The sequence below is a fragment of the Camelus bactrianus genome, chromosome 9, assembly GCF_048773025.1.
Source record: "Camelus bactrianus isolate YW-2024 breed Bactrian camel chromosome 9, ASM4877302v1, whole genome shotgun sequence".
NCBI lineage: Eukaryota > Metazoa > Chordata > Mammalia > Artiodactyla > Camelidae > Camelus > Camelus bactrianus.
In genome coordinates this window covers 32,376,890-32,389,543 of record NC_133547.1, presented here as the reverse complement: position 1 = coordinate 32,389,543, position 12,654 = coordinate 32,376,890, and the positions used below count along the sequence as shown (strand labels likewise).

The following is a 12,654-nucleotide window of genomic DNA, read 5'->3' as shown; positions in this document are numbered from 1 at the left end:
TTTTAAAATTCTCCTTTATCTCTGTTTTATCTTAATAGTGTCTATTCCCAAGGCTTTATGCTTACTAATTTTTACAGCTGCAATGTTGACTTTTCACGAATCCCATCCAGTGTACTATTCATGTCAAACATTTTAGTTTGCATTTCTTTTTTTTTTTTTTAATTATTTTTTTGGGGAGGTAATCAGGTTTATTTATTTATTTTATTATTTTTTTTTTAAATGGGGGTACTGGGGATTGAACCCAGGATCTCATGCATGCTAAGCATGCGCTCTACCACTGGGCTATACCCTCCCCCCTGCATTTCTAGAAATGCAATTTTTGTCTTTTTTTTATATCTTCCATGGCTAGACTTAATTTTTGAACACATAAAATAGGATCTGACAACTACTTTAACGTTTTTATTGGCTAATTCTAACACCTCTGTCCGCTCTGGCTTGCAATTTATTGCTTTTCCCTCTCATTATGAGTCATGCTTTTCTGCTACTTGTTTGATCGTTTTGTATTGAATCCCAGACATCATGAACTTCATTTTGCTAGATGCTGGATATTTTCATATTGTCATAAATATTCTTGAGTTTGTTTGGGGTCACAGTTAATTTATTTGGATATTGTTTGATCTTGCTTTTAAGATTTGTCAGACAAGACTGGAGATGTGTTTAAGACCAATTATTTCCGTGAGTGATGAAGACACTTCACTGAGCGCCACCTGATGTTCTGTGAATCAGGGGATTTTCCATCTGGCTGGTAGGGAGAGAGGCTATTTTCAGCCCTGTGTCACTGCCATCCACTGTCTCCTTTAATCCATTCAGGTAGTTCCTTCTCTGGCCTTGGGTTTCCTCACCCCCATCCACTCATCAGCGCTCTGTTAAAGAGAAGAAGGAAGCAGCTCAGATCTCTGCACAGATCTGTGTGCTGCCCTGTCCCCTGAAGCATTCTGGGGAGGTCAACTCTAGGCAGCTTTTTGTCCTCAAACTCTCAACTCTCTCCCGGCAACTCAGGGTGTTGGCCAGGCTCTGCCTGGGTTCTGTCTCCATATTTAATGGCCTGGAAACCTTTTCAACACAGAAATCTAGGGAAATCATTGGGTACACATTTCTCCCCATCTTTTGGGGATTACTCTCCTATATTCCTTGATGCCAGTGTCTTGATAACTCTTATTCCATATATTTTGTCCATTTTTTTTCTGAGTTCAGTGAAATTCTATTCCCAGTCACTCCATCTTAGTTGGAAATGGCTATCTATCCCTAAAGTGTATTCATTCTCATCCTAAATGGCAACCTGTAAGTCTCAGCATTCTTGAGTAGTAAATAATCAACTGGAACATGTGTGCAATCATGGAGTCTCAGCTATTCCTCTGTGAAATAACCCACACAAAAGAAAAAAAAAGACGGCTTTAACCTGACTGTTGTTGTTTAATGGGCATTGCTTTCAGTAAATATTTTGCACTTTATATTTTTAACAACTGCTTTTTTAGATGAATATTTTATAGTATTCTTGGGTAGTAATATTTGTTAAAGTGCCATATGTTAATCTTGTTTTTCACTGCCAAATTAAAACCCTTTTCAATAGACTATAGAGAGAAATCTAGAAATTATTTATTTCTTTTTTAAATCAGGATGTTTCCATGTAAACTTAATTTTAGAAGAATATACAGGTAAAAATGTAATAAAAACAATAGGGGTATTTTTTAATAAACAAAACATAATTTTTGTGTAGATAAAACACAGCTACTTATGGAACTTCAGATCAAATGCTTAGACTTTACCTACAGGTTAAATCACTTTAACCGCTTTGCCTGAGCTGATTGCTTGGTTGTTTCAAAGTCCCCGGCAATTCAGTTAAATTGGCTGGACCATTACATAGTATGAAACTGACAGGTTGTTTCACTGAACTGACTCATGGAGTCAATCAAAAATAGTTGAACTTGTATATGGAGCCATGGACAATCTGGGAACAGTCTCCTGTTGGGTGCCATGGGTTTTGGAGAGCACTAGAAAACACTTGTGAATCATTTCTTTTCCTCCTAATATTTTTATCAAAGGATTTTGAGCATTCAACAATATTAAAGTCCCTGAGAGCTGAGGTGTCTTTGTTACTGGAGGAAATACAGTCATAATTGCGAATAGTCTATGCCATGCATTTTTGTGTAATAGTGCTGGGTGAGGAAATCATGGCTAGAATTTAGAATAACCCCCTGTCGGCATCATAAACAGAATACTCATATTAACTAAATTAAACATACAGTAGTAAAGAGGGGAGGGTATAGCTCATGGGTAGAGTGCATGCTTAGTATGCATGAGGTCCTGGGTTCAATCCCCAGGACCTCCATCAAAATAAATAAATAAACCTAATTACCTTCCCTCAGTGAAAAACACAAAAACAAAAAAGCATACACTAATAAGGAACTGGTCTAATATTTACCAAGTGACTGCTGCAAAGCTGAAGTAGAAACCTCGAATGATATTCAATAAATAGATCAGTACATTTACGCTGGATTTACAAAGTATATCTTGGCATTCCTTGTTATGAAATGCCAGTTAAGCGTTACAGTATCAACAGACCTGCTTCAGACTTCTTCCTAATAGCCAGAATTGAGGTTTTTTCTTAGCATGTTATTTTGTGGATTAAGAGACTTCAATAAAGACTAACTCGGAAGAACAGCAGTTTCGTTGAAATCTTGCCGTTTAGAGTGGCATTGACAACTGCACCTTCCGTGTCCCAGTGTCCCCCTAACTCTGCGTGTTTTTGTTAAGAAAGAAACAATACAGACGGAACTGAGTATTAGAATGGAAATAATATGGTCTAAGACGGGGGCTGGGGTAAAGGTAAGAAGAAATTACAATCTAAATGCCGTGTTTCTCAGACTCACACAATCTAAGAAAATACTTGAACAGCCGGCTATTACATCCCCTAGTCGTACAAATATTCTAGGAAGTGAAGTGACTTCCCGCAGAGACAAGATAAAAGCCGATCCAGGCAGGTCTGTTGTTAGTTCTCAGTCTGACTAACCTGGTAGATCACCAAATTGGCTGCCACTGAGATCACTGTCCCTCCGCTGCTCAGCAGGGTTCCAAGGGGGAGAGACACTCGCTGTGGCATCAGCACTACCTCCTCCACTCCCTGCATGACACTCTGTCCTTTTCCAGGGGACTTTGCTGGGACAACTCCACTGCCCGTCACCACTGTAGAGCCAGTGCTTCAGGGAAATGCAGAGTGACTTGTGCTCATCAAAAACAAACTATATTCAATACCTTGTAATAGCCTATGATGAAAAAGAATATGAAAAGGAATACATACATGTGTGTATAAATGAATCACGATGCTGTACACCAGACATTAACACAACACTGTAAACCGACTATAATTCAAAAAAAAAAAAAAAAGGCCCGGAGTTCTTAGCTGGGGAGGGCACCTTAGGGGAGCGGTTAAGAGCACAGGCTGTGGTGTGAGTCATACTGATGGTTGTGTGAGCGCTTCACTTCTCCGAGCCTTCCTTACCTTATCTGAAAAAAAAAAAAAAGTAATAATTGTTTCGGTCTCATAATATTAAGTAAAGATTTTACACGTGTAAATTGCTTGACATGTCACCTGTTAAAAAAAAATATTCTGCGGGGGATGTAACTCAGTGATGGAGCACATGCTTAGCCCAAGGTCCTGGGTTCAAGCCTCAGTACTTCCAGTAAATAAATAAATAAACCTAATTACCCCAAAAAATTAAGTAAAAAAAAGTATTATCCATTATTACTATGTAATCAAATAGGATTACCCAACCCTAATGTTTCTTTTCCTGGAAAAGCACTGTGATTTGGTAGCTTTTTCTCTTTCTCAAGATTCACAATAGGAAAAAAAAGGGATATTTTTATAGTATACAAATTTGGTGAGGCCACCATGTTTTCATGCATCAAATGCAATACATTTAAAGCACATCACATCAGAATCAATACCATATTGTTACCCCAAGGTCTGTATCAGATTTATCTGGGGCCACAGGCTCCTCCAAGAATCATGGGCTTAAAAATGCAGCAGCAGTGGCCTTCCACTGCCAGTGTACTGGTGATGGCAGCGACGCGTAGGAATCTGGAGTTAGCGAGATGGCTTTCTCCACCTCTTCAACCCTCTCTCTCTGTACACTATGTTGTTTGTTTCTTTGTTTATTTTTTCAGGCAAGCCAGATTCAAAGGACTCGGAGCCACGTACTCAGTTGATAACAGCTCCTGAAAGCTCAATGTAGCAGTTGAATCAGGGAACGTGAGGTGGTGACAGAGAAAAGTCTGTTAATCACTGAATCAGTCAATGTCAAGTGTCTCTGCTTCCTGTACTGGAACCAGAGAAATGTATGTTGGAATAGTATATAAATAAATTATTTTTCTTTCATGCATTTTGAAAGATCTTTTGATGAATGAATTATTAAGTTACTGAATGAAGGTAAGGAAGATGGAACAAACTTAGTCTTCTCTGTAAGATTTGTTTGGACATGCTGCAGAATGAATGGCTCTCAGGCTTCAGAAAAGTGTGTTCTTCCCGCACAGTGTGCCTCTCTTTTCTGCGATGCCACATGTGACACAAAAACACAATTAGCCTTTCAGTTGGGCTTTGCATTTTTCTGATCTTCTAACAACTGGGTGTCACGTATCTCAATGCATAACCACCCACTCACAACAAGATTATACATTAGACTCTGTGCTATCTACTTTTATGAAAGATTTCTGAAAACTAAAAGGAATAAATTAATTCTGCTAGATCTGTGATAAAATTTCTTTCTCTATCTGATGGTTAATAATATTTTCATGATTGTACAGTTAACACCCATCAAGGACAGGACCACTACATCATCCTAAAAGGATGACACTGAAAGTTACATAAGTTACATTTGATTCTTGGAGCTGTATAGTTATATTTGCTCTTGGCTAAATATTATGGTAGTATCTAAGAGCAAGCTGCAAAATACCTATTAAAGTAAATATTTTTGAGTGTAATGTAAACACAAACCAAAATGCAAAATCAAATGTCACATTTTTATTTAAATTTCTCAGATCTTAATATCTCACGCCTGTTTTTCTCTGAGGTGTATTTTAGTGTTAACACTTCTGTGTCCATTTTTGTATTCCATATACGAATGAAATCATGCAGTAATTGTCTTTTTCCATCTGACTTATTTCACTTAGCATAATACCTTCAAGGTCCATCCATGTTATGATACAAAGATTTCATCTTTATATATAGATATATATATAATCTTTATCCATTCATTTCATAATGGGCATTTAGGTTACTTCCGTATCTTGGCGATTGTAGATACTGGGTTGATGAACATGGGGTGCAGATCTCTTTTCAGATTAGTGTTTTCATATTCTTTGGATAAATGCCCAGGAGTGGGATAGCTGGATCACAGGGTAGTTCTACTCTAGGAATAAATATTAAGGAGGTGAAAGACTGGTACACTGAATATTATAAGGCATTGATAAAGGACATTGAAGAAGACACAAAGAAATGGAAAGATACTCTACGCCTGTGGATTGGAAGAATCAACGTTGTCAAACGTCCATGTTACCTAAAGCGATACACTGATTCAGTGAAACCCCTATCCAAACCCCAAAGACATTTTTCACATAAACAGAACAAAAAATTTTAAAATGTATATGATTTTAAATTACAAAGCCATATTTATCAAAACAACATATTGACAGAAAAACATATACATAAACCAATGGAAGAGAATAGACAGCCCAGAAATAAACCCACCCATGTATATATGGCTAATTTTTGAGAAAGGGGTCAAGGCTATACAATGGGAAAAGGATATCCTCCCCAATAAATGGTGTTGGGAAAACTAGACAGCTACATGCAAAAGAAGGACACTGGACCCCATCCTACCCCATGCACAAAAAACCAACTCAAAATAGATCAAGGAGTTGAACATAAGACCTGAGGCAGTAAAACTCAGAAGAAAACACACGGGATAATTTTCTTGCTATTGGTCTTGGCGATGACTTTTTGCATCTGACATCAAAAGCAAAGATGACAAAAGCAAAAATAAACAAATTGGATTATATCAAACTAAAAAGTATCTGCACCTCAAAGTAAACCACAAAATGAAAAGACAACCTAATAAGGGGAAATATTTGCAAACCACATATCTGATAAGGTGTTAATATCCAAAATACATAAGAAACCCATATGATTCAATAGCCAAAAAACAGACAAGCTGATTTAAAAATGGGCAAAGTCTAGAACTGTGCCACTAAAGAAAGGAAATCCTATCTAAGAAGGTGCATTTCTGTGCTGGAGCTGTGTCATAACCATCCTTTGGGCCCTCTGCTGGAAAAGTAGAATCAAGTCCCAAATAATGCCTTTGTAATTCTATCCTCTAGTATTATAGATGTAGGACAGTACCGTATCATACCTCTGTGAATGTAAAATATCTTGCACCTGCTTTGTGATGTGTAGTAGTGACCGTGCTTTACCAGAGCTGTTTTTAATGATGTTATTCTAGAATGTTTTCTTTCCAGATGATGACTGAGAAGCTAATAAAAAAATGGTGCCAGGTACCACAACAGTAACAGAATTTTGCTATTTTCTGGGGTTTTGTTTATTACCTTTTTTTTTTTTTTTTAAATGGAGTGTGCTAGATGTCTCTATAATTTTGTTCAGATGCCTGCAGAACTGGAAAGGCTGTTGCTGCTTTTGGTGCATGACATACTGCTACTGGTCTTTTCATGTAAATAAAATAAATCTAAAAAAAAAAGAAAAAAAAAGGACCTGAGTAGAAATATTTCCAAAGAAGACACATAGATGAACAGCAGGTATATGAAAGGATGCTCAGCATCACTAATTATCAGGGAAAAGCAAATGAAAAGCACGATGAGATATTACTTCACATCTGCTGAGTTACCTAATCCAAAAGACAGGAGATAACAAATGCTGGCAAGGATGTGGAGAAAAGGGAATGTTTGTGCTGTTGGTGGGAACATAAACTGATACAGCCACAATGAAAAACAGTGTGGAAGTTCCCCCAAAAATCAAAAATAGAACTAGCATATGATCCAGCAATCCCACCTCTAGGTATATATCCAAAGGAAGCAAAATCATTATCTGGAAGAGACATTCGCACCCCTCTGTTCATTGCAGCATTACTCACAACAGTCAATACATGGAAACAACCTAACTGTCCATCAACAGATGAATGGACATACAATAGAATATTATTCAGCCTTTAAAAAATAGGAAATCCTGCTATTTGTGAAAACATGGATGAAGCGCGAGGGTATTCTGCTAAGTGAAGTAAGCCAGACAGAGAAAGACAAACATTGTATCCCTTACATGTGAAATCTGAAAAAGCTGAGCCCATAGAAATAGAGTGGAAAGTAGTTGCCGAGCCTGAAGGGTGGGGGAAACAGGGAGAGGTTAACAAAAGGGAACAAACTTTCAGTGATAAGTCAAATAAGGTTTGGTGGTATAATGTATAATGTGGTGACTATAGTGATAACATTATATTGTATAATTGAAATTTGCTAAAAGAGTAGAACTTAAATGTTCTTACCCCCTCCTCAAAAGAAAAGAAAAAAGAAAAGGAAAGAAAAGAAAAAGGTAAATATGTGAGATGATGGTTGTGTTATTAACTCGACCAGGGAACCCTTTCAGTTGTACACACGTATCAAAATCATCATATACACATTAAATATCTAACAATTTTATGTGTAAATTATACCTTAATAGAGCTGAAAAAATTTTAATGAAGAAATAAACTTAGCTATAATGTGTCATGGGAGGACAGAGAGAAGAGTGACTCTTGGGGATAATAGGAAAATAGGATAATAGGAGAATGTATTAAAGATTGGGTAACATAAAGGTCAGTCATAAAGGATGAGCATGAGTTTGAACGGCGGAAGGGAAGAACTCATCAGTAGAAAGGAAGACGAGCATAATTGCAGAGGCATTGATGTGCACCAGTGTTAGGAGAATGCAAAGCAAGTCCATGTGATTGGAATTTCGAATGAACAAAAGCATGGAAGGTCGTGGAGGCCAGCTGGCTTCAAACTAGCCTGGGGCTACAGAAGGAACTTCTCCAAAGGTGCACTTGCATGAGTGATCCTTTTGTTAATCCATTTCTAGATACTTAACTCCTAAACATACTCCTTTCTAAAACACTCTGTGAATGTTTCTGTTTTCTAGAAGTCATGTCCAATTTTCTTTCTCATCTTCCTTTCATGATAGACCTTGTCCCATGTTACAAAGAGAGGCATATCTCTTATACAACTGGAATTTTGCTATGGCTCTCTGCCCAGGGGTACAAATCCACTGATCAGTAAAGAGACTATATATATATATATAGCGTGTGTATGTGTGTGTGTAATTAAAAATGCTATATTCTTGTCAATGCTGAGATGTTCAGAATTTTGGGTGAGGTAAGATTACTTAATTTTTATTTAATGACCTCATCTTATCCACCTCTGGACAATCATGAAAGAAGGCATTGCTCCAGTGACTGTGTCTCATGAGAGCAAAGCAAAGAGTTTATTATAAGAAATACTGAATCTTGTGATGCTTTATTTTTTCCGAGTGACAAACTGGTAGCAAGACTGGTCTGCCTATCTATCTGTGCACCCATCCTTCCATCTACCACTTATCTCTCATGTAACTACCTTAGAATTCAGAAAGGAGAGGATTGTCATAAAAATATGAATTTATATGTTTAATTGAATTGAAAAAAAAAAAGACAGGATTCCTTACAGAAAGTCTAACTGATTTGACTATGAGGGCTGGCTTTGCCAATCAGGTCATATGATAGACATTTTCCAAAAATTGAATGAGCTAAGTCTGTAACTCCAAAGTTTTGACAAAATTATATTTAAAATACATAAGATGAAAAGTACTTTATCAAAATGTATTAAAAGGGCTGAGTTTTATTAAAGTTAGAAATATTTAAAATTTTCCAAAACTTTTCTGTCTAACAGGCATCCTCTAAGAACTAGTAATTGCCATGGAGTAAGTTTTGGTAAAATCTATTTTCTATACATTCCAGAAATTGAAAAGTAAAGAAAGATGCCATGGGGCAGCTCCGTGGACAGCAGCTAACCGTGCTGCTAGACCTGCTCCCAAGAGCAGACCTGTGTGAGAAGTGGCGTCGGCACACGCCTCCAGCTGCCACATCTCTGGTTCCACCGCGATGTGACATGGAGGTCGTGGTTCCCCTGGGCTGTGCACAGCTGGTGACTGAGCCTGGCAGAGGGAATGGAGACGGGACATCTCTGCTGATAGGAGGCTCTTCCAGGAAATGTCTTTGCTCTGGGGCTCCCTTCTGGCCTCAGACTTGTTCAGGGTTGTGCTGTACCCCCTGGCCCTTCAAACCCACCGTCCGTTCCTTCCATCTCTTATGTTCATATCTGCACTGGAGTCTGAAGCCTGTCTCTGTTCCTTGCCCCTCTATCTCTTATAGGTGTATCCTCTGTAAATCTTTCACGCGTCTAATGTTGTCTTGGTGTCTGCATCCCTACTTGACATACTCTCATACTGGGGCATCCAATCCTTTTTTGATTCTTTGCTTTCAAAAAAACAAAAAGCGAAAGAACTAATCAAATGGTCCCCTCCCAAATAATTAAAAAATAAATTTTGGTGATAAATCCAGAAGTGGGCTAAAGGCCCACTTTATGACTGAAACATTGTGCTGTACACCAGAAACTGACACATTGTAACTGACTATACTTCAATTAAAAAAAAAAAGAGTTGGTGGGAAATTTGGAGGAAAGGGCAGGATGGAGATGGGGTAGGAACTGTCTGGGGTAAGGAACCCCCCCAGCCAGTACATTTCAAGATGATAGTTTTAGTGAAGATAATGATGTGATGATAATGATAATGATAGTGATGATAATGTTGACAATAATACTAGTAACTACTTAGCACCCAACACTGACTAGGTACCCAGCACTCAGAGCAAGGGACTGAGGCTCAGAGAGGTTCAGTTCTTATCTAAGGCCTCATACCCGGTAAAGAGAAAAGCAGAGCTAGGAGTTAAGAGTAATCTCATTCCTCTTGTTTGGGATGAGTTCGGGAACTTCGACTGAGGCCAGTTGCTGCATAACTAAACAACACACAGGGGTTGGTTCAGGATGGGCATACGTTCCAATCTGGAGAAATGATTCACAAGGAGAAGCTGGCTGGGTAATCTGGGAAAGAGTTTTCCTATTCTTAAAAATAGATGTAACCCCTGGAAGACAGCTTCTAGTGTCCTCTGGATCCTGTGTATGTGGGTTATGAAATCAAAAGCCATCATTGTCATAGTGTGAGGAGAGCAAGCAGAGGAGAGGCCAGCAAGCAAAGTGCTCACGGACAAAGTGAGTCCCAGCGGGGCACAGGTGGGGCGATCTGATTAGGCTGATCCTAAAGCCCTTCCCTTCTTCTGGACCTCCTAGCTAAGTGGTGATGTATTTCCTTTCTCCTTGAATCTGTTGGGGTCAGTTCCCTATTTATTACCGCCAGATGCCTCCTACTTCCTTTGTCAACATTGGCCTCCCGTTCCTCTACTTAGTCAGAACCTGTCCTGCGTCCAACTTGGGCCGGCTCCCTCCTGCCTGGATTGAATCCTGTCCCTCATCCCTGGGCTGCTCTCCTGGAACTGGCATGCAGTAAGTTTTCTAGCTCCTGGGCATTGCCTCTTTCTGAAGCCTCCCACTTCTAATTTTGCTCCATGGGGTAAGGCCAGCTTGCATGCAGATACCAGCCTGAATCAAGGCCGACTGAGTCATCGTCTGCTGGATTTTCTGCTGCCGAGTTCGTTTCCCAGCTGCAACTTCTCCGTCAACCAACACCTCGAGTTTCCTTGGATGGTTAAGATTTCTGAGATTCTGGCTACAGCAGACATATAAAATAAATAACGTTTACGCTCATTCTCTCAGTTACTGAATTTGCACAAATAAATGCATGTGTATAAACACATTCACACTACATATTGTGCACCTGCACACATACACACACATAAATCTGTGTCTCTCCGTTTATCACATGTGAACCTTTCTCACTATGACATGCCCAGTACATTGTGGGTAGACCAGTCCGAATGGAGAACAGCAAGCAATAGAGTGGGTGCAGGTAACTTCCAGGCCCCAAGCTATCCCTTGAGCTAACTCTCATTTCTGAAACTTGGGGGGCAGTCCAAGAAAGGTTCCAAGAGAGGGGCCAGCAAGGTGATTGGAAAGCCTAGAGGAGTGGCTATTTACCAATTGTTATCAAAGTGCTCACATATTATAATGGCCAGTATGGCTGGATTAGGTCAGATTGTCCCAAACATCAACACGGGTTATGACAATTTGCAGCCTGTTTCCTCAAGTTGTGAACAATTCCACTGATGTTCTTATTTATACTTCAGCCTTTGCCTTCTCCCTGTTCTTCTGCTGTTCCTGGCCTGCAAATATCCTCGTGTCCCCACCTTTTTCACTTCCTATCAAGGAAGTCACAAAACTGTACTGATTGCATCCCTAAGTTCATGCTATCTTACTTCAGTCATTTCTGGTAATTGCTCAAAATTCCTTAAAAAAATAGGATGAAGTTAAGCAACGTATCTGAGGGCCCCTTTTGTCTCATTCATCACACGGCAGACAAGCTGTGTTTCACTTCTTTTAATGCATCAAGCTCTCCCCACCTCAGGACCTTTGCATGTGCTATTTCACTCATCCCCATCTACTCCCCCTTGCCTATTTGGTTAAATCTTATTTTCTGGGTCCTCAGTAGTCCTTCTCTGTTTACTCAGCTTAAAATAGATGTTCCATATTATTCTCTCCGTGAGTGTTCAGATTACATCATAGCACTTGTCACAGTTTGTAATTGTGCATTGTTAGGGGTTGAATTGTGTCCCCCCCAACCCCCACCAAAGAAGGTATGTTCAAGTCCTAATCCCCAGTACCTCAGACTGTGCCCTTATTTTAAAATAGGGTCTTTGTAGAAGTAATCAAGTTAAAATGAGTTCGCGAGGGCCAGCCCTAATCCATTACATCTAGCGTCCTTGTGAAAAGAGAAAATTTGGACACACAGACACTAATGAGGGAAAGTAGTGTGAAGACACACGAAGAGAAGATAGCCATGGGCCTGGAGAGGTGAGTCTTCAGTCCAGGGAACACCAACGACTGCCAGCAGACACCAGAAGCTATATGCTCCCCTAGAGCCCTCCGAGAGAGGTCGGCCCTGGTGACACGGTGCTTTCCGTCTTCTGCCCGCCAGAACTGAAAGACAATGAATTTCTGTTGTTTTAAGTCACTTAGTTTTTGGTACTTTATTCTGGCAGCTCTAGAGACTAAAACATACATTAAATTGAGATTTAACTTTTATTTATGTACGATATCTGTCTCCTCATTAGACATTCAGCTTCCTGAGGGCAGGTTATGTTTATTTTATTTACCACGACCATTTACAACAGCACAGATGATGGTATCTGGTGCCTATTCGTAGTGGAATATTTGTGGAATTAGTGAATTGCTGAATGAGTGGATGTGTGGATGATGGATATTTGAATGCAAAGTGTTTCAAAAGATTTTAGAATCTCAGATTGCTTAAATAAACCACTTAAAAGCTATAATAATTTAATCTTAAAACTGGCAATCATAATACTTCAAGTAGGAAGAGAAAATTGTTTATCCATAATTAACAAATGCCTCATTTAACCA

The 12,654-nt window shown here is 39.1% G+C and overlaps 1 protein-coding gene across 1 annotated transcript in view; it reads right to left on the bottom strand.

Annotated features, from left to right (window-relative positions):
- Positions 1-11,632: 11,632 nt before the first annotated feature.
- SNX7 (sorting nexin 7) overlaps positions 11,633-12,654 on the bottom strand; it is an 87,618-nt gene continuing 86,596 nt past the window's right edge. Inside the window, exon 9 of the mRNA XM_074370018.1 lies at positions 11,633-12,213. Within this exon, the coding sequence (XP_074226119.1) occupies positions 11,974-12,213 (240 nt within the window). The 3' untranslated portion in view covers positions 11,633-11,973. The remainder of the gene's footprint in view (positions 12,214-12,654) is intronic.